General features: G+C 43.6%; 2 protein-coding genes across 7 annotated transcripts in view; one reads left to right on the forward strand and one right to left on the reverse strand.

Moving 5' to 3' along the window:
- RFXANK (regulatory factor X associated ankyrin containing protein) lies at window positions 1-18,822 on the reverse strand. 3 transcript variants are annotated; one of them, XM_083180351.1, is made up of 11 exons: window positions 18,274-18,821; window positions 14,898-15,026; window positions 13,620-13,700; window positions 11,038-11,103; window positions 10,856-10,956; window positions 8,899-9,024; window positions 8,512-8,578; window positions 6,673-6,753; window positions 5,956-6,089; window positions 1,624-2,489; window positions 1-1,550 (listed from the first exon to the last, which is right to left on the reverse strand). In XM_083180351.1, the coding sequence occupies exons 2-9, from the start codon at window positions 15,022-15,024 to the stop codon at window positions 6,037-6,039; spliced, it is 702 nt and encodes a 233-aa protein (XP_083036477.1). In that variant the 5' UTR covers window positions 15,025-15,026; window positions 18,274-18,821; the 3' UTR covers window positions 1-1,550; window positions 1,624-2,489; window positions 5,956-6,036. The 3 variants fall into 3 exon arrangements, with proteins under 3 accessions (XP_083036477.1, XP_083036485.1, XP_083036469.1); XM_083180359.1 differs by having other exon boundaries at window positions 1-2,489; window positions 18,445-18,822; XM_083180343.1 differs by having other exon boundaries at window positions 1-2,489.
- The window catches only part of BORCS8 (BLOC-1 related complex subunit 8), a 25,273-nt gene continuing 22,041 nt past the window's right edge, over window positions 18,456-21,687 (forward strand). The window contains exon 1 of one of the 4 annotated variants that reach the window (XM_083180403.1): window positions 18,456-19,083. In XM_083180403.1, coding sequence (XP_083036529.1) covers window positions 19,047-19,083 — 37 coding nt within the window. In that variant the 5' untranslated portion in view covers window positions 18,456-19,046. The remainder of the gene's footprint in view (window positions 19,084-21,687) is intronic. The other 3 variants (XM_083180387.1, XM_083180410.1, XM_083180395.1) reach the window with 3 other exon arrangements.

Below are 21,687 nucleotides of genomic sequence, written 5' to 3' on the forward strand. Positions count from 1 at the left end.
CCAGAACATATCTTTTTATTCCAACCTGTAGTACTGCAATTTCCTGTGTACCGAATAAGAAGGTAATACAATTCTAAACTTCTATTTTTGACATATATTCCATTTTGGGAACAGTTTCTTAAAAATTGTACAACACTGTAAAAAAAGTTACTTTATTTTCAAGATTAAAATAATTATTAATAATAAAAGGAAAACATGTGACTTGAAAATCCATTTGTATATTTTTCTTTTCTATTATACATAAAATCTGGCTTCGCAAATATTAAAAATCCCAGATTACCATGTAGTAATACAATCCATTGCAAAAAATATGCACCATGGTAACAAAGTCATCTATGGAAATAGTCAGAGCCAAAAATAGTCGGGAGCAGAATACAAGATATAGGCTATAGAGGCTAGTTGGCGCCTAATTAAAATCAATGTTTAGTAATGCAAAATCAGGTTCATTTAGACTTACTAAACATTGCTGCATTCTGTTTGTTTGATAGATTACTGGGGATACGGTCAGTGGGTCACCAGCATGTTGGTCAATAGTCATGAGGTCGACATGCATTTAGGTCGACATGCGTCTAAGTCGACATGCAGGAAGGTTGACATGAGTCTAGGTCAACAGGGTCATTAGGTCGACACGGGTTAGGTCAACAGTCAAAAGGTCAACATGGTGTTTTTCACATTTTTGGGAGCAGACAGGCGGTATTTCATGCCCTACCATCCACTAGGGCATGGTGGGAGAACAAAACAGCATGCCGAGTGTAGCGAGGTGCCGTGCCCGAAGCATGGTGAGCACAGCGAGCAATGCGAGGGGACGCGGTGCTACATTTCAGTGTCTATGTCGACTGTGTTGACATTCGGGACAAAAAAAATTGTGAAAAACCCCATGTTGACCTTTTGACTATCGACCTACTCCCATGTCAACCTAATGACCCTGTCGACCTTTCTGCATGTCGACCAACATGCTGGTGACCTATTAATCCATACCCAATTACTGAAATCTTGGCAGTTTCAGAATACCTCGCCCTACATTGTCCCAAAGAAGGGACAGCATAAAATATAATGTAACCGTCTTGACCTTATCAAAAACCAAAGACATAGCAGAAAAGTCTTTAAATATTTACAAGTGGAGGTAGAAAAGCACAAAATAGTAAATGAACAGATAAGTCTCTGCCTCCATAGATATCAAGGGAAACATGTTCCATAGAAAATATCTTCCATCGGAATATTATTTCTTCATGCATTTGCCATCTTACTGAATAACAGCGCAAAAGCATATCCTGTATGTACAGGTAGTCAGGTGTTAAAGGTTGAGCAGCCTATGGCAAGTATTTGATTGTTGCCAGAAGTAATGTTTTACATATGTTGTACCAATTTCTCAAATTCCCACCTGATTTCAAGTAAGGGTATGCTTATTAATAGGTCAATGACCTGCATTTGCAAAATACAAAGCTGCACTTTGTAACTGTAATTAATGCCCAAAATACTTACCTGTGCTGTTTACTCTTCAAAACTCCCATCTCAATGCATAAATCTACAGACTGTTGTCGGTAGTTGATCTGTATGAAATAGATCAATGCCTGGTATTTAACGGTAAGTCAGTAAGCAGCGATGTGTGGTTGTTCACAACACGGCTGATTACTGTAACCCAACCTGTAATTTCCGTGCACACCTCTATGCAGTATTGCTGGAAAAAACAGTGCACCTTGCAGCTAATAACTCCCTGAATTTTTATGTATAAAGGAAAATTAAGTTGCTTTTCCTGGTAAATACATATCATGTACAGTACATTCAAATATATATGGGTAGAGTCAGGGCAGCCGAGAGGAATGCCGGGCCCCGGTAAAATTTTGGGGCGTGGCCAAAGTGTGGAAGGTGTGGCCACCTCCCGCACTTAGGCCACGCCCCAAAATGTTTAGCGGAGGATGAAAGAAAACTCTAAAATCAGCAGCAGCACACACCTACAGCATGTGCTGTGCTGACAGTAGGCTCAGCATGAGCTCACACGCTGTCAGTGAGACGCTAATGATGAGTTTGTTGTAAGCACACCACATTCTGTAGAAGTGTGTGCTGCTGTTGCTACCTGGGAGGGACAGAGGGGGGAAGGGAGGGGTTGGACCAGGGCCCCTGCAGGGCCCCTCCAGCAAGCCTGGGCCCTGGTAATTAGTACCTGCTCCCCCCCCCCCTCTCCCCCCCCTCTTGGCTGCCCTGCGTAGAGTTACTTGAGCATTCTTCTAGTGGCACTTTAAACATATTAGCAGATACCACTACATGAAGAAACATAATGAGAACTGTTAGTATATTCAACTGTTAACCATGAAGTGCACAATCTTAATGGACTTCTTGTAGCTCATAATTGTATCATTTAACTCTTCCCACATCATCAAGTCAGAACATCATACTGTCCGAAAAAGCTGTGACTGTCAGTACTTTTTTTTCAATGTCAAATAGTAGCTTTACTTTCTTTAAACGTCATATTTAAAATGGTAAAAATATTTCTGTAAATAATGAAAATAATTATATTAGTAACATTTGGCTTTAAATGATAAGGCAGCAGATACTTATACCTTTTTGTGAAAGGAAGCATCAATTACTAATGCTAGGAACACACTAGCTCAGTGATGGCTAACCTTGACACTCCAGCTGTTGTTGAACTACACAGCCCAGCATTCCCTGCTACAGTTTTTATATTTGGCCATGCTAAAACGGATGCAGGGCATGCTGGGATGTGTAGTTCAACAACAGCTGGAGTGTCAAGGTTAGCCATCACTGCATTAGGTCAGGCATGTCCAAACTATGGCCCTCCAGCTGTTGTGAAACTACAAGTCCCATCATGCCTTGCCACAGTTATTATTTATTTATTATTTATTTACAGTTTCTTATATAGCACATACATATTCCGCAACGTTTATAGAGAATATTTGAACATTCCTATCAGTCCCTGCCCCAATGGAGCTTACAATCTATATTCCCTACCACATGTACCTGCACAAGCGCACACAGACATTCTAGGGTTAATTTGTTGGGACATAGTTATCAAGAAAGAAAAGAGTGTCTTTTTTTGGTGCACCTGGAGAAAAGTAATTCAATAAAACGTCACTTTTATTCGATTCATTAAAATTGTTTGCGAATATATAAAAAAAGAAAATAACAAGACATGAGACAACACATAGTGATTTAAAAAGGATAAAAATCCTAGCACCTAGGGTGAAACCCCACTACTTCTTCTCCCAATCTATTTGAATAACCTAAGTGGCTTGTTACAATTGTAGCGTGGTTCAGGGTTATTATTACTGTGTATACAATGTTTCAAAGTTTCAGAAAGTCCCTGGGCTCTTTCTAGCAGCCGCTGGTAGGCACCTGAGCACGGATAACTTCCGTCTCAGTGCTCCTGCAGGCTTGCTGGAGCCAGTAGTTCCACGTCCTACAGTTCTGTCACTGAGCAGTGTGAGAGGAGTGCCTGCGTGCACTTCCTCGCTCAAGTGAGTTTAAAGAGCAAGCAGGGACACTGACGGTTCTGGCGCAAGATACCGTACCAGTGTTTTAGGGGACCGTGTCCAACGGTCAGCCTAACGCAGCCAACATTCAAAATACACAATTTATAAGTGGGGAAGGGAGAGTGGGGTATTAGACACACTAGGTGTGTCTAATACCCCACTCTCCCTTCCCCACATTAATAAATTGTATATTTTGAATGTTGGCTGCGTTAGGCTGACCGTTGGACACGGTCCCCTAAAACACTGGTACGGTATCTGGCGCCAGAACCGTCAGTGTCCCTGCTTGCTCTTTAAACTCACTTGAGCGAGGAAGTGCACGCAGGCACTCCTCTCACACTGCTCAGTGACAGAACTGTAGGACGTGGAACTACTGGCTCCAGCAAGCCTGCAGGAGCACTGAGACGGAAGTTATCCGTGCTCAGGTGCCTACCAGCGGCTGCTAGAAAGAGCCCAGGGACTTTCTGAAACTTTGAAACATTGTATACACAGTAATAATAACCCTGAACCACGCTACAATTGTAACAAGCCACTTAGGTTATTCAAATAGATTGGGAGAAGAAGTAGTGGGGTTTCACCCTAGGTGCTAGGATTTTTATCCTTTTTAAATCACTAAGTGGCTTGTTACAATTGTAGCGTGGTTCAGGGTTATTATTACTGTGTATACAATGTTTCAAAGTTTCAGAAAGTCCCTGGGCTCTTTCTAGCAGCCGCTGGTAGGCACCTGAGCACGGATAACTTCCGTCTCAGTGCTCCTGCAGGCTTGCTGGAGCCAGTAGTTCCACGTCCTACAGTTCTGTCACTGAGCAGTGTGAGAGGAGTGCCTGCGTGCACTTCCTCGCTCAAGTGAGTTTAAAGAGCAAGCAGGGACACTGACGGTTCTGGCGCAAGATACCGTACCAGTGTTTTAGGGGACCGTGTCCAACGGTCAGCCTAACGCAGCCAACATTCAAAATACACAATTTATAAGTGGGGAAGGGAGAGTGGGGTATTAGACACACTAGGTGTGTCTAATACCCCACTCTCCCTTCCCCACTTATAAATTGTATATTTTGAATGTTGGCTGCGTTAGGCTGACCGTTGGACACGGTCCCCTAAAACACTGGTACGGTATCTGGCGCCAGAACCGTCAGTGTCCCTGCTTGCTCTTTAAACTCACTTGAGCGAGGAAGTGCACGCAGGCACTCCTCTCACACTGCTCAGTGACAGAACTGTAGGACGTGGAACTACTGGCTCCAGCAAGCCTGCAGGAGCACTGAGACGGAAGTTATCCGTGCTCAGGTGCCTACCAGCGGCTGCTAGAAAGAGCCCAGGGACTTTCTGAAACTTTGAAACATTGTATACACAGTAATAATAACCCTGAACCACGCTACAATTGTAACAAGCCACTTAGGTTATTCAAATAGATTGGGAGAAGAAGTAGTGGGGTTTCACCCTAGGTGCTAGGATTTTTATCCTTTTTAAATCACTATGTGTTGTCTCATGTCTTGTTATTTTCTTTTTTTATATATTCGCAAACAATTTTAATGAATCGAATAAAAGTGACGTTTTATTGAATTACTTTTCTCCAGGTGCACCAAAAAAAGACACTCTTTTCTTTCTTGATAACTATGTCCTATCCGTGTCTATGGTAGCACACCCTCGTACCCATCACTAATTGAGTGTTGACAAAATACAAGGAGGGTCCACCCTTTTATTTAAATCCATCTATTTCTGTGCGACTGACTAAACCCTTTCTAATCTATTAATTTGTTGGGAGCCAATTAGCCTACCAGTATATTTTTGGATTGTGGGAGGAAACCGGAGTACCGGAGGAAACACACAGTTTTGCTATTAGGGAATGCTGAAACTATTGCAAGGCATGCTGGGATGTGTAGTCTCACAACAGCTGGAGGGCCACAGTTTGGACATGCCTGCACTAGGTGATATAGCATGTGTGCAACCAGTGAATGATATATCACTTAGTGCACCTGCTTGTGCATACACTCAATGTATCTGAATTACGTATTTTACAGATGATCACATCTGCTTGTGTATACATATGAGCAATTTACAGACACTGATGTCATTTAAAAGCCCACCCAGTTGTGATGTTTGGCCAAACATATCATGTGGCAGATTGGTGTGTATGTTTACCAAAATCAGTTGGTGGTGTCATCAGTCCAGAGTTGTCGTCCCCCCCCGTCCTTACTTCCCAACATTACTCTAACACCGTCATTGGATTGCAAATGCCAGAGATTTAGGTATAATGCCATCCCACTTAGATATACCTCAAACTCTAATTGGGCAAGACCTTAATGCTTTATCTGACCAATGCAAGCAGGATTTTTTTTTACCTATTTATCATAAACCATTTGTTTTGATTAGTTTTTAAATAAGCTTTTCTCTGTAAAAAAAAAATGCTTGAATACAAACTCTTTGTCTACAAAGGGGTACGAGTCACAAATCTAGAGTTACTGTAGCATCTTACTTATAGTTATTTTGAGAAACTAGACAAGTGTTATTCAGATGAAGACAAGGTGATAAATGCGATTTTTCCATTCACTGTGTGTCACGCTTTGTTCTGAAACAATTTCAGAATGTGATTTTCAATGACCTGTTGAACTGAAAAAAAAATAATAATAATAATTATAACAACAGGCAAAAATAGCCTTCGTCTGAATTAACCTGAATGCAGGAAACTTTCTAACAAATTGCTGTTTTTAGGCATGCTTTCTTTTAAGTCCATGTGAGCTAGAAAGGCAAAGCTAAGACCATCTGGAAAAGACTAGAAATGGACTAGTAGTATAGGATAAAGGTGCACACACACAGTACAATTTCCAGGTGCGATGAGATGCACGCTCCTGCGCACATCCCATTGCACAACTCACAAAGTTATGTGCTGCAGATACTTTTTAATTAGATTGCATCTCATTGCATTGCAAAACGTATGCAATGTGATGTGATCTAGTCCAAATTGCATACAATAGTTCTACTGTGTATTCGGCGCCTTTAAAAAAAAATAGTGTTTTGGTGCTACTTGTAGTCACAACATTTCAATAACATGAAGAGTTGTATTTACAGCTTCAAATTATATAAATAACTTGCAGTTCTGAAAGTTACAAGGAAGCAGTCTACTTTGTAGTCATTGGCTTGTGACCACCACCACACTGAAACAAGTGGTACGATTAGGGTCTGCAATATATACCTTTTTTATGACCCAGTGCCACAGCGAGATCCATTGGTGTGTATCCAGAATCTGCTTCCATAGTTAAGTCAGCCCCTCGATCTGTAGGCATACAAGCTCAAATTACTGTAAAGCACAATCTCATAAATATGACAGGGTTATAGGGTTGTCCAATTACATTTGTATACATAGTGTATTATATATATGAGGTTATAATAGCAATTGATCAGCAATAGCTGAGCTATACTTGCATCTGAACCTATTTTTAAACATTTAACCGTCATGTTAAATGTTTAAAAATAGGTTCAGATGCAAGTATAGCTCAGCTATTGCTGATCAATTGCTATTATAACCTCATATATATAATACACTATGTATACAAATGTAATTGGACAACCCTGAGCAAGTGAAATATTGTGCTCCTGCAGCAGACACGTGCTAGTAATGTTCTAAAACTTTTCAGATCAGATGAAAGGGTTTGATGACTGCCACGAGAATGTCTGATGCCACAGTGTACAGCCAATACAGTAAAGCATGGGATTATACTGTGGAGCCGTTTCAGCTGCTGTAGTTTTGGTAACCCAGCCTGGAGTCCAGATCTCAACTAGATTTAGAACCTCTGGGATAAATTGGAGTGATTAGTGTGTTCTAAGCTGATCCGACCACCTTCAGTGTCACCGTTGGTCACTGTACTTAAGGCAGAATGTCAAAATATACCACTCACTGCAGTCCAGCAACTTGTGCACCCTTCTTTGACAAGAAGGGTGTCTGCAGTAATCACGGCATGAGGTGGAGCTACAAATTAGGGATATCAATAAAATCTTGCTGATCTATATGCTTTCAGTGTCCAATCACTTCTACATAGTGTATAAAGATTCAATTCTAAATCATTACTTATCACTGTTACCCAGAGTGTTCTAAAAAATAACGATGAATATTGACAATTAAATGATTCCCTACCTAGCATGTAATTATACAGATCGAGGAAAGAAGGAAGAATTCTACCACAGGACACACACAAGCTAGTGATACAGTTTATTAAAACATAACTTATTGTAATTGAATTAATAAAATTGGATTATACAATTGTATAAATACAGGTATATTGTCCTTTATGACAAAATATCTGATGAAATATCAATCATATACTGTATATGCCCTTATGAATGTGGTGTTATGTATATTCCTATAAGGTGCTAAGTTTGTATTGAATTAGACCCTTGAAATCTGTCTAGTGTCTAAATGAGGCTATATACTTGACTCCACATTTGTAACTATATTCAATAATTTGCGATTAAATATTAATAACACACTTGGGTAATATCAATCCACTGTTCTAGTTATGATCTCCAGGTTGGATACATTTACAAATTTGGAGTCAAGTTTATAGCAATCTCATAAAAGTAACTTAGACACTATATTCCAATGGTTAAGGTCCATACGCACTGGTTGATTTTGCCCAACGTGTATAGATAATGATGACGGGGAAAATCGCTGGGATGAAAAATCGCTCAGTGCATACACACAGAGTTTTTTGCCCGTTTTGGTGATTTTACCCGGGGTGGACATCTTTCAATGGCAGGATACTATGGAAAGCGGTCCTCTCTGCCGCTCATCTACTGGTAATACCAGCAGATGAGGGGCGGGGCCAGCGATGATGCGGGAGTGCACATCACTGCCCCGTAAACACTGGGTGGCTTTTGAGCTGACAAGTAAAATGAGCTGCTTTCAGCTCAAAGTCGCCCAGTGTGTATGGGCCTTTAGAATAATTTGATACGGTAACAATATACAAAAGGGGCTGCTGCCCCATGTTCCATGACTGCCAAACATTCAATAGAAATAAAATAAATACTCAGGTACCTAGCAACACCTCCACACATTTCACATGATTCCCTCGCACCGCATACAGTAATGGCGTGCCTCCGTTCTGCAACAAAAATATTTATATAGGGACTTTTACATGCAGTTTCTGTCAAAATATAACTGTAATCACTGCCTTAATACTAACCAATCCTAATACATGAAAATATTTACTATTTTATTTAAGAAACCAGTCTCCGCTGGGAGTTTTCAGATTTAATTTGGGCGAATGAGGAAACTGGTTTATTATTGGTTCCATAATAAACTCACAGGCTCTCAATAGAAGATCAGCCTTTGGAGATTGGATTGAAAAGTAATGTAACATCTCTTCTTCAGTTACGTACTATATATTTACACGTGTAGTAATACAAGTAGCAATTACTTTACCCAATCATATATATTAATGTCCACTTCTTTGTTGAGGAGTAGACTGACAATATCTGAATATCCTCCAGTACTTGCTAGGGACAGGGCACTTTCTCGCTCCTTAGCCAGGACGTGCGGGTCAGCTCCCTGTGGGCAGACATCAAGGTCACCGGTCTTTGTAGGCTGTGATTGTTACATTCATACAATACAGTTGTTTCATAGTAGCTCCAGCACTTCAATATAGAACTATAAATAATCCGTCTTTCCTAAATAACAATTACAATTGTTACAATAACAATTGTTAAATTATACAATTAAAAAATAATAACCATCAGGTATAACCTTACTTTGTCCCATGGTAAATATATATGCTTCTTACATAAAAGTAGAAAATATCCTGATTATTGCCATGCGAAATCTCCCGCTTAGCAACAACTGCTTACTTAGGGTCCAACCTTTAGGTCCACCAATATTAATTGAGAATTCTATACCATATTACTTCTTTGTCAGACCTACGGCTCTCCAGCTGTTATGATACTACTAGTATAAATGAATAAAAAGAGCACTAGAGTAGAATAAAATCAAAAAATTAAGAAGCTCCTTTTGGACCATATGGTGGGTGCGGTTTCAGCTTAAAGATGTTACTCTCCAACTTGAGCACAGGACTGGACACTAACTTAACCCCGCAGCAGTCTGTTCTGTTCTGGCCAGTGCATGGTAACAAAGTCCCGTATGGCTGTTTCTTCCTGCTGCCGCTCGCACAGCCAGGATCGGAAGTCTGCAAGCGGCGGAAGGAAGAAACAGTTATATGGGACTTTGTTACTCTCACTCCCATGCACTAGCCAGCACAGAACAGACTGCTGCAGGGTTAAGGTAGGGAATGTTAGTGTCCAGTACTGTGCTCAAGTTGGAGATTAACATCTTTAAGCTGAAACCAGACTCACTGAAAAGGAGCTTAAACATTGTTTTAATAAATTAAACTGGTGCTACCTTCTTAAAAAAATATATATATTCTACACTAGTGCTTTTTTTTATTAATTTATAGGTCTGAATAATCACCTTTCTTCCAACTCTGACAATGGTCCCTAAATGCTGGCAAATGTAATATTGCCACACACTGGGGAGAAATGTTACCTCATGCTCCTGCTATTTCCAGTTGGTGTACCACATTCTTTCTTGGATGAGAAACCTGAACATTTGGCCACCTGATACTACACATTCCAGTCCGTACGTCCACCATCTACGGTTTAACTTTTCTTAAGACTACACCCTTCTGTAGTTCTAGGGCGCAACAGTTTACCACCCTCTCCTCCCAACTTAAAACTTTATGAAATGGGTACAGCTCTGAATTCCTTCCCCTTGGGCCCGATTCAGACCTGATTGCTGCTGAGTGAATTAGCAGCAATCAGTGATCAGGTAGACGCCACCCTGCTATAGTGAAATCCCACCTTGTGAATGGATGTGTACGGCTTGCAAAGGATTCACAGCCGAGCAAAAATATCCAAATCCCGTTGCAAGCTGCTCACTATCAAATGCTGTTTCCACTGTGCAATGGTGATCACAAGCTAGGAGTAGCCAGTGGCTTACACGGTGGCTGAGATGAATACAGGCATATACAGCCTGGAGCTGACATCACACACCCTCCCCTACACTGCTTGGGCACATCTGCGGTTTTCTTGGCACTTCCACTAAATGGACAGTTACCATCCCCATATGCCTACTTCCTGTCAATCGCCTTGCAAGCGGCTGGGGAAGGAAAAAGCTAGCAGGCGTTCCGCACTGTGGGCCATATGCATGCACAGTTCATTGACTATTGGCAGCTGTGCAGGTCTGAATCAGGCCCTATATATCTATGTCTAGATAATATCACCATAGTATCACATTCTTCCAACTTTTTGTAAGTTCTATTATTGATGCTTTTCCATGTTAGCTCAACAAATGTAAAAAAAACAAATAAATAAAAGGGCCCCTTATTTACCAATTCGAGGAGATACCGTACAGTCTCTATCTCTCCAAACGCAGCAGCCCACATTAGGGGAGTAAAGCCTCGTTCGTCTGGTCGGTTTAATAATGTATCGTCTGAGAAGAAATTGGCATAGAATAAATCTGCTCCTCATACTACAAACATGTGTGCCATTGGATTAGATTAGAGTAATATACCTTTTTGCAGATATTCCTTTAGTTGAGTCAATTCCCCCTGGGCTGCAAGCTGCTGTATGGACAGGGCTAGGGTGAGAGATAAGATATCAAAACACATAATCCCTCAGGAAGGACCCTACCAGGACACTGCTAAGTTCAGCAGAGAGGGACAGATGTACAGTATCAAGCTTCAAAAAGTGATAAAGTGGAGAGTTATAAACAGTCAGCCAATCAGCTCCTGCCTGCCATATTACAGGCAGGGTTTGAAAAATGATATAAATAAGGGGTATAGCAGCGCTAGTTTTACAATGTAGAAAATTTATTACACAATAAAAACAAGAATAAGAATAAAGATAAATAATAAAAAATTCATTGAACCAATTGGTAAAAAACAATGACAAAGTATATAGTGAAACTGGACCCAATTATATTCACCGATGCTGAACGATGTTGAGACCTGCTTCTGATCCGAGGAAAATGATGGGGGGGGGGGGGGGGGGAAGGAGTCCTTTTTCGGCCACTTGAATGGTGTCCTGTAGCGGAGATGTTTGAAATAGACTGCAACCGATGGCAAATGTGGAATTAGCCTGATCGGGAGTCCCGCTGATGTAGGAACAGGTATCCAGACAAGGAATGTTGGCTTGAGGTATTCGTGGAGGTCAGCTGTCGATCAGAAGTATTTTAGCAGGTAGGGCAGTCCTTGGTGAAAATAGTGGTGTTGGAAGTAAGGTGGGTCCAGGCACAGGGTATCACCAACGCGTTTCGCAGTTCTCAGACTGCTTTGTCAAGGGTTTGAAAAATGACAGGCAGGAGCTGATTGGCTGGCTGTTTTTTGCTCTCCACTTTATCACTTTTTGAAGCTGGATACATATGGCCCAGTGTGTACTAGATAGACTGCAGAATGTAAATTTGTGTAATATCTTGACATTATGTAAAGATGGCTTTTGTGAAAATAATGTGGAGAAGTGATGTAAATGTAGATTAAAATTCAACATCGCAGCATTCTTGAAGTACCTACGTTGGCGAGTATGTGGTCAATAGGTTGAAAGTCAAAAGGGCAAAACACACGATAAAGGCCTACCAGGTCAGTAGGTTGCCAAGGAAAAAGGTTGACGTGAGTTTTTCTTTATTTTTTTTTAAACTGACTTGTTCATACCATTCCAGTGGATATAGAGGGAGAATATGACAGGGGACGAGGTACACTTATACGCTATCCATTTATAGCCCTTTTATACTTCAGGCATAAACACATACCAAAGCGCCAGGTTTTTTAACCTGATGCTTAGTAAATAAACCCCATTGGTGGAAATATTTACCTTGTGGAATGGAAAAGCCCTAGCTCATAGCACAGTAGCTGGTCACAAGCATCACTGTTCAATAATTTGGCTTAATTTGCTATTCGCACATACTCCATACTCGCCTACCTGACCCTCTCCATGAGGGAGAAAATGCTCTGTGCCTGGACTTCCCTGGTAATGTAGGATTGCCATCACCTGTGGTGAAACACCTTTCTTATCCGTTACCTAGCTCCCCGCAGGTGATGGCAATCACACATTACCAGGGAAGTCCAGGAACAGAGCGTTTTCTCCCTCATGGAGAGGGGCAGGTAATGCCATGCTCCTAAGATTAGAACTAGAAAAAGCATGTAGAGGACTACAAGGTGGGGCTACTATGGAAAGATATGTTGAATGCTCAATGCTGCAGTTTGAAACTGGAGACCAATAGGCTGCGTAGACCTTAACATAGTGACAGTCATCTCTAGAGCAAGGCAAAAAAAAACAGTGAAAAAACCCATGTGGACCTAACGCATTTGTCGACCTAAACCCATGTCGACCTAGACACCTGTCGACCTTCACCCATTTCGACCTAGAACCCTGTCGACCTAAGTCGGGTCGACAATACGATCCACACCCAGTGCCAGACAGTGAGAATAATGATCCCAACACATTGGTAGTACTGCTTATACAAGAAATCCTGTATACATAGGAAATACATAGCACAGTACAGGATGTGGTAAACTATAATGGATTACTGATACACATTGCAAATATCACTCGAACTCTCCCATATATCTGATCTGACCCTGGGCAAACGTTGTAACTCTATTCACTTCAGATACATCTGATCAATTCAACGTTAAACCCCTGACAGCTTCAGATCAGATGGATCTCTTTTTCCTCATGGATCTGAGACTCAGCTGCACATCTGATCTGAGGGAGCTCAGATTTGGCCTTCTTTCGTCAGATTGGTCCATCTGAATCTGATGAAAATAGGCCAAATCTGACTAGTGGATGGGGGCCTTTACTGTGGAATTGAGGTAAATGCTACATGCTGAAAGCAAAAATAATTTATATGAGCCCACAAGATTTTTCTGACGATCAAAATTCCATCTTTTTCTATGCTTTTAATGCAAACCTACCGGGGGCATAAATCTTACAATAATGTTCATGAAATCATGTTTGTATATATTTTCTGAGACATAGTGGACATTGGAACACGGTAGGTGACTCTGTGGAATTGCAAAACATCACCTAGTGGGCTGCTACAACAAATATTATAGACATATTAGTGTTATGATTTAAGCATTTGTCCCATGTACTCACAGTCAAGTGTTGCTGGCAATACAGATACCATATTTCCTCGCTGCCGATTTGTTAGGGTAGTAGAGTATTTCAAAGGGCCAACTGTATAGAAGGAAGAGCGTTTGAGAATGTTTGCTCAACGTTGTTCATACACTCACACATATATACAAAGATTTGTACCATGTAGCTATCAGGAACAGTAATGGACATTTCATTGTACTTTCCATCTATTATCTATCCACTTGTTCATGTATTTATCACCATAACCCCATCTATCACACATATCCTGAAATTCTTTAACTTTCATGTTCTTTTAGGTGATGTAGGTTAAGAACATGGGGCCTCATTCAGGTTTGATTGGATCTGTGGTGCATACCACAAGGTACCGATATTTAGGTAAGTTGTGCAGGCGTCGATCCCAGGCGTAGGCAACATGTGGCTCTCCAGCTGTTGTGAAACTACAAGCACCAACATGCCTTGCCACAGTTTTAGAACTCACTAATAGCACAACTGTGGCAAGGCATGCTGGGACTTGCAGTTTCACAACAGCTGGAGAGGCACCGGTTGCCTACGCCTGGTCTAGCCTGTACTGTGCATGCAACGTCAATGATTGACAGGCTGCTGCCATTTGGGGGAGGGGCAGTAACAACCATTTCTGAAAACAGAGGCATGTCAACTCTATTTTGCGTGGCTTCTTTGTTAGATCTTTGGTGTCTGGCTTACATGACCCCATGGGTCATGCAAAATGCACTCAGATCACTAATGCAAGCAGGAGGCATCCACTTATATCAGATGCTTATTGTTGCATTACATGTGCCATTGTTGCTGCTTCCATATAAGCAGCAGCAATAGCACCTCCAACCACATTAGATTCAGGCCAATAGACTCTTAGGGGATATTAAGATTAAGTAAATGTTGTAGTTTCTGTGTAATCAACCAACCTAAAAAAGCAGCTTTGCGATCAGGTCTGATATATGCCTTCAGTCTCACACAATATATATATTGTCCCATATCAAATTAATCATTCGGAATGCTGGCATCATATTGTCACTGCCGGCATCCAAAGCACTGGGATGGTGAACATGAAAAAATTAACACTGCAGCATATTGCGTTCCTCAGAGCGGCAACCTGTAATGCCTGATCATCAGAAGGGTAATACTGTATAAGCCCTAGAATTTTAGTATGTATTTCAACACAGATCTTTTTTTTTTATGTTTTAATAAACTACAATGATAAATGGCATGACAAATCTAAGGCCAGCAAACTGTCAAATGTAGCGGACTCACTTAACTACTCACCGTTTAAATGGGTCACCTCTTCCTCGGTATCTGAGCCACTTTGGGTTGCAGGGTAAAGATGTAAGAGGACAGTGGTCCCTTCATTCATGATGGGACAGGCTGTAGTATCTGTCACATGTTCTGCCATTTCTAGTGATAAAAAAAGAGCTTTATATGCTTGTTATACATAAGAAACAGCAATGGACCCAATTCACAGATGTATGCTGCTGCGGCGGCTCTAACGACAATTGCAGGATTCAGGGATGCAATAATATGCATATGGTAGTTATCATTCTTCCCCTTGTGTATTAGTGAGGGCCTAAAACAGCAAGCCCATTTTCTGCACCCGTGCTCACAGTAGCTCTGCCGGTGGTTCTAGAGGGATGCAGTTAAAATCCCCGCGGTCGGGATCCCGGCGTTCAGAATCCCGACGCCGGAATCCCGACCGCCGAAATACCGACACATTCTCCCTCCTGGGGTGTCCACGACACCCCTGGAGGGAGAATAAATTAGCGTGCCGAGCGTAGCGAGGCACCGGGCCCGCTGCGTGGCGAGCGCAGCGAGCCCGCAAGGGGGGGCGATCCACGTCCCCCCCTTGTCGGCATTTCGGCTGTCGGGATTCCGGCGTCGGGATTCTGAACGCCGGGATCCCGACCGCCGGGATTCAATACTGAATCCGTTCTAGACAGTCCACCATCACATTCACCACTGACAATTGCTCCAGCAGTTGCAATGTCTCTGTCTGAGCACAACCTTTGTGAACGCAACCTGCTTGCAGTGACATGCCTGCAACCATTCCATTCCACGCCAAGACTTATTTTCCTTTAGCACTATAAACAACTTCCTCATCACTTTGCCCCTCTTATCAGCTCTCCCATTTACAATTGTGCATTTGTGCGAACACTTAGGGTAATGCATGGGATGTAGGGGTTACCAGGATGTTCTGCACTTGCACAGTGGCAAATAATCACACAATGGAGCAAACACTGGCATCGCGTGGGGTTTATGTGCATCTCTGAATAAGGTCCTAAAGGTGCATACACACACGGGGCAATATGATAACTGACAATATATTGCTCAGTGTCTCGTTTTCATCTGCGACCAGAGAAGGTCGCAGATGAAAATCACACTGCCGGGAGAAGAGGCAGGGGAAGTCGCTGGTCGGAGTAGCATGCTCCTCCAACCAGCGACCATTCAGGGGCTGAAAACGGGAGCGCGCACCCGGTGATTTATCGCTGGTGCACACTCCAATCACTGGCAATATGGTCGCTCAGCGACCATATTTCCAGCGATATTTGCTATAATCACCCCAGTGTTTACGCACCTTAAGTGTGAGGATTGGAGTTCATAATGAAGTCATACACCATTAGTGTTTTTGGGTCATGCATAAATGGCTGAAGCAGTATGGGCCCTAAAGAGCTTTAAAATCTACTTACAGTATACGTAAGGAAAAATGTAGGACCAGTCTAATCAAGGACCAGTTCCATAGCAAAACATGACCTTAAGGTGCCCACACACGGTGCGGTTCTCAAATGCATTTTGAACTTTTTAGTTTGAAACGCATCGCTTGTAGTTCAAATGGCACCATGTTTATTTTTGCATGCCATGTGCACTCCTTCGTAGTTCATATCGCAAGCCAAAAAAAAAGTATGTGCAGGCAGTACTCAAATTGCACGCTGCTGTAGTGTATCAAATGCTATTTCAACTCGATGCGATCTAGTACGAAGGTACCGTGTGGGCACCTTGAATCTTCTGAAATGTGTATACAATGTGTATACAAATATATGGGACAATAAAGGGCCAGATGGACCAAGCTTCAAAAGGTGATAAAATGGAGAGATAAACAACCAGCTCCTAACTGCCATGTTACAGGTGGGGTTTGAAAAAAATACTTTTTGAAGTTTGTTGCATCTAGCCCCATGTATCCCACTGCTGTAAATGACAGGGATACTAGGAGTTGCTGAGGAGTCATGTGACCATAAATAAGGCTTTATACATGTCAGGGAAATTAGATATACAGGTTGAGTGTCCCTTATCTGAAATGCTCGGGACCACAAGCATTTTGGATAAGGAATTTTTTAGTTTTTTGGAATAATTTTTTTCCCATACTTACCTGGTCCTCTGGTGGTGCCCCGATGGCCCCTGATGTCCCCGGTGGCCTTCAGGATCCTCTTCAGCGACATCTCCGGTCCCAGGGCTGCATTGCGCGGGACCAGAGATGCCGCTGAAGAGGATCTCGGAGGCCACCATGGACGCCGGGGGGTGAGGTAAGTATGAAGAAAAGGGGGGGGAATTTTTTTTATATATTCTGAAAAACCACGGTTTTCCTGTCGCAGCTAAATGCCCATACACACTAGATGATTTTGGTCATATAGGGCTTAATGAACGACATTGTGAACAATATCATCCAGTGTGTACGCTGCCCATGCCGAACCCCCCAAGTCGGGTCCTGTCGCCACCCTTATCAGCATTGGCGGGATGGTCATAATGTGTATGGGCCTTAAGGGGGCAGATGTATTAAGCCTGGTGAAGAAATAAAGTGGAAATAAAGTAAAAGGTGATAACGCAGCCAATCAACTCCTGTCATTTTTCAAATATTGGGGTAGATGCAGTGGTCGAAGTGGGGCGGTATACGGGGGTATGCCATACCGCCACTTTAATCTGAAGATAAAAAAAAAAAACTTTTTTTTTTCCCCCTCAGGATGCTCTCTGATCACTCGGCAGCGCATATTGTGCTTTTGTAATACCCCTGTACAACGGGGCAGTCTGGCAGGGGACGTTGATGGACAAGGGGGTGTCCGAAGGTGCGCACTATATTCACTCTTTACTTTTCCATACCCCCACTTCAAAATTTCCACTTCGACCATTGGGTAGATGTATAAAGCAGTGATAAGGGAGAAGTGATAAAGCACCTGGTGTTTAATCACTGGCCAATCAGCTCCTGACTGTTAAGTACTAGGCTGGTTTTAAAAAGGGATAGCTAGGAGCAGATAGGCCAGTGATAAAGTACCAGGCACTTTATCACTTCTCCCTTATCACTGCTTCATACATCTAACCCATAGCTTGCTGGCTGGTGCGTTATCACCTTCTACTTTATATTTTCAACAGGCTTAATACATCTGCTGCATTGTCTGTACTAATTTACATCAAGCAAATGTCTAAAATAACAGTTATACCCAGAAACAGCAGGTATAAGTGCTAATGCAGGCTGAAGTGCTGCAGTTGAGTGTATGGAGCAGACATCAGCTTCTGCTACACTTGTGGCTGTGGAACTGTGTTCCCCGCAGGGACTATGTATAAGGACAGACTTGCTCCTTCCTAAAGTCATAAACTTTCAATCTGCTTTCCAAACATATACTGTGATGCTTCTTTCTGCTGATACAGAATGCATTTGTACCTATGAGCTTGTGCTCCCTGTGCTGCACTTTTAACTTCTCAGTCGTCTAATGTTAGCTCATGCGATTCGCAGCATCTACACCAGCCCCGCCGACACACATCCGCGCACCGAACCGGAAGGCGCTGTCTGCTCCGGGCTCTGACAGGCCCCCTGCAGATACCCCCTGCTCACCAGCACTGCAGGGGTTACACAGGCGGCCGGGTTCCTGCTGGCGCAGCAGTGGCACACACAGCGCTGCTCACACTTCCTTGCTGCCTGGGAGGAACGCGCCTGCTGATAGGGCGGCTACATCCCGCTCCTGATTGGCGGATGGTAGCACTGCTGGGTCTCAGCGACAACTGTAGCAGCGCTAGATCCACTTCGCCGGGAGGACCTTTTCCCATCATGCTCTTGCACTGTGTCACGGTCTGACTCTGCCTGGAGGGGGCAATGCGCAGTTTAGTAACCGCTGAGTCTCCTGTCCCAGACCAGCGTGCACTGCCATCCTCTAGGTACGACTTGCCACCATCACTGGGTACATGCAGCGTGTGCCCATGGTATATGGAATGACGAGCAGCCGTGTAATCCGCGGACACTGTCACTAGCACGAGCTGTAAGAAGCGGAACGTTTGTGTTTGGTCGTACGGGACTGCTATTGGCGACGGACCTCTAGCTCTGCTAGTTGCACACAGTGCAAACTGCTTTGCTCTGCCCCGGCTGTCTGTGTACCCGGCTGGTGTGCTTGTTGAAATCCAGGCTTAGAGGGGGCGTGCTGCACGCTGGGGGAGCTGGGGATGGAGGAACAGGAGATGCAGATAAAGGTGAAGAAAGGTGAGAAGGCAGAAGGGACCGTATAAATATGTATATGTTCTTTATTACGAGTTAGTTATATAGTGCCGCACACATATTTCGCAGTGCTTTATATTGGAACATTCACATCAGTCCCTGCCACAGTGGAGCTTACAATCTATATTCCCAGCCACATGCCGAAACAGACATTATATGGTTAATTTGTTGGGAGCCAATTAATCTACCAGTATATTTTTGGATTGTGGGAGGAAAACTGAGTACCCGGATGAAACCCATGCAAACACAGGGAGAATATACAAACTCTGCACAGTTAGGACCATAGTGTGAATCGAACCCATGACCACAGTGTTGTGAGGCACGAGGACATACATACACACACTGTATATTCATTCTCCCCAATGTTGCATAAAGCACAGGTGTGCTGGGGACAGTCCATTTTAGAGATGGGCAAAACGGCTCACTGAGCGGACCCGGGTCGGTCGTTGGAAAGATCTAGATCCTTTGGACGGCTCTGCGGCTCAGTTTGTGTAAAAAAGACAGTTATTTATGGTTTGAGTTAGTGTACCATACCTCCCAACATGACCCTTTCCAGGAGGGACACAATGCTCTGTTTCTGGACTTCCCTCTTAATGTTTGATTGTTATTACCTGTGTGGAAACACCTTTCTTACCCATTTAATAGCAATCATTCGTTAAGAGGGAATCCAGAAACAGAGCAAAGTCGTAGGTCAGAGATGGGGAACCTTTGGCCCTCCAGCTGTTGTTGGACTACACATCCCAGCATGCCCTGCTACAATTTGCTATTTGGCCATGATAAAACTGTTGCAGGGAATGCTGGGATGTGTAGTTCAACAACAGCTGGGGCCAAAGGTTCTCTAACCCTGACCTAGGTGGTGCACTTAACATAGATTGTTTTCCGCAGTATTAGCCCGTAGAATCTATGATTTTACACACAGGGAAAATTGACTAATAATTGAATAGCCCTGCATGGTAAACACAGTAGATAATTGAATATTGAATATGTTGGGTTTGCCCCCTTATATATCTCAGGGTCCCTTCCTGTGGGGCTACCGGTCTCTGTACTACTACTACAATTAGCCTGTAGCCCCTCCCCTTGAATATCTCCCCAATAGGCCCTCAGCATTTCAGGCATACACGCCGCCGTATACGGCAGTAGGGGGAGGTGGAGTCTGACATTCTGTGGCTCACTGTACAAATCAGGCCTCCCTCTTGAAGACCCCTTTTCATTGCCAGTTTCGGGAGGGAGGAGGGGGTCCCTATGATATAAAAATAAAAGTGTCTACTCACCCATTAAATACAACCATTTCCCTTATGCCTACCTATATACTTGTACAATGACAAATACAGGGAATAATCCTTTGTGAGGTGGTGTTCTGGGGTATTGATCATGTTGGGGCAATTTATCAATTTTGAGGGCGCAGGGACAGGGCTCCGAAAGGAGCCCGTCCCTGCGAAGCCCTAACCTGGAAGCCGGGGGGTCAGACCCCCGCTGACCCCTCTCATCCGAGCCGGGCAGTGCGATGTGTAGGCATAGACTACAATGGGCTATCGCCATCTCAGAATGGCGGTAGCCCAGGGGTGCGAAGCCGGGCTGCCCGATGTTGATACATCGGGCAGCTTCGCATCCCCCATAGAAACCTATGGGGATGCGGCCGGCGGCGCTGAAAGGGGGATCGCAGCAGGGATCGGAGATTCCTGCTGCGGTTCCCCGATGATACATTTAGGGGATACTGGCTTACTAGAGTAGAAGATACCATGTCTCTGGTACATGTACAGCTGCTAGCCAGGGAGTACACGGAGGGTGTCAGAAGGAGAAGAGGAGCTTACAGCGGGATGCGGCTCCTTAAAGTGTTCTGTACATTGCACATTTTAGAGAAATGTAATGACATCATCTCCAAGCGCCAGGCCCGCGGTGATCCCCGCCGGGACCACTGATCGCCGTGCTGGGGACAGCCCAGCACCAAGGTAAGCTGCTGGGCTGCCCCCAGCCCCGTGCACCCCTCCAGCCATCGTCCTGGAGGTGAATGGATGCCTCACACCGGCATCCATTCACCTCCTCCGCTGCTGTCTGCTGAATATAGCAGACAGCAGCGCAGGCTGTCTGTGCCCCACTGTCCAACCTGCGGATGCTGCGGTCCCCCATTGATGTAAATGGGAGCCGGGTCGGATGACCCAGTGTACCCATTTACACCGACTGCCCTCTACCCAGGTCATAGTCATGTTCTACCCAGGTCAGGACCTGGGGAAACGGTCGTTTGGTCGACTGAACTAGGTCGACATTAGATCAACAACACTAGGTCGACATGCTGAAAGGTCGACATGGTTTTAGGTCGACGTGGTTTTAGGTCGACATGGAACAAGTTCGACGTGGTTAGTAGTAATAGTACGTTTATTTATAAGGCGCCGCAAAAGTGTCCGCAGCGCCGTACATAGTAAACAAAAAACAAATGACAAGGTAACATACAGGGTGTGTTGAAAAAGTCGACGTGGTTACAGGTCGACGTGGTTTTACGTCGACATGGAACAAGGTCTACATGGTTATAGGTCAACATGAGGAAGGTCGACAGGTCATAAGGTCGACATGGGGATTTTCACTGTTTGTTGA

The sequence above is a fragment of the Crinia signifera genome, chromosome 1 (assembly GCF_055691185.1).
Source record: "Crinia signifera chromosome 1, ASM5569118v1, whole genome shotgun sequence".
NCBI classification, from domain to species: domain Eukaryota; kingdom Metazoa; phylum Chordata; class Amphibia; order Anura; family Myobatrachidae; genus Crinia; species Crinia signifera.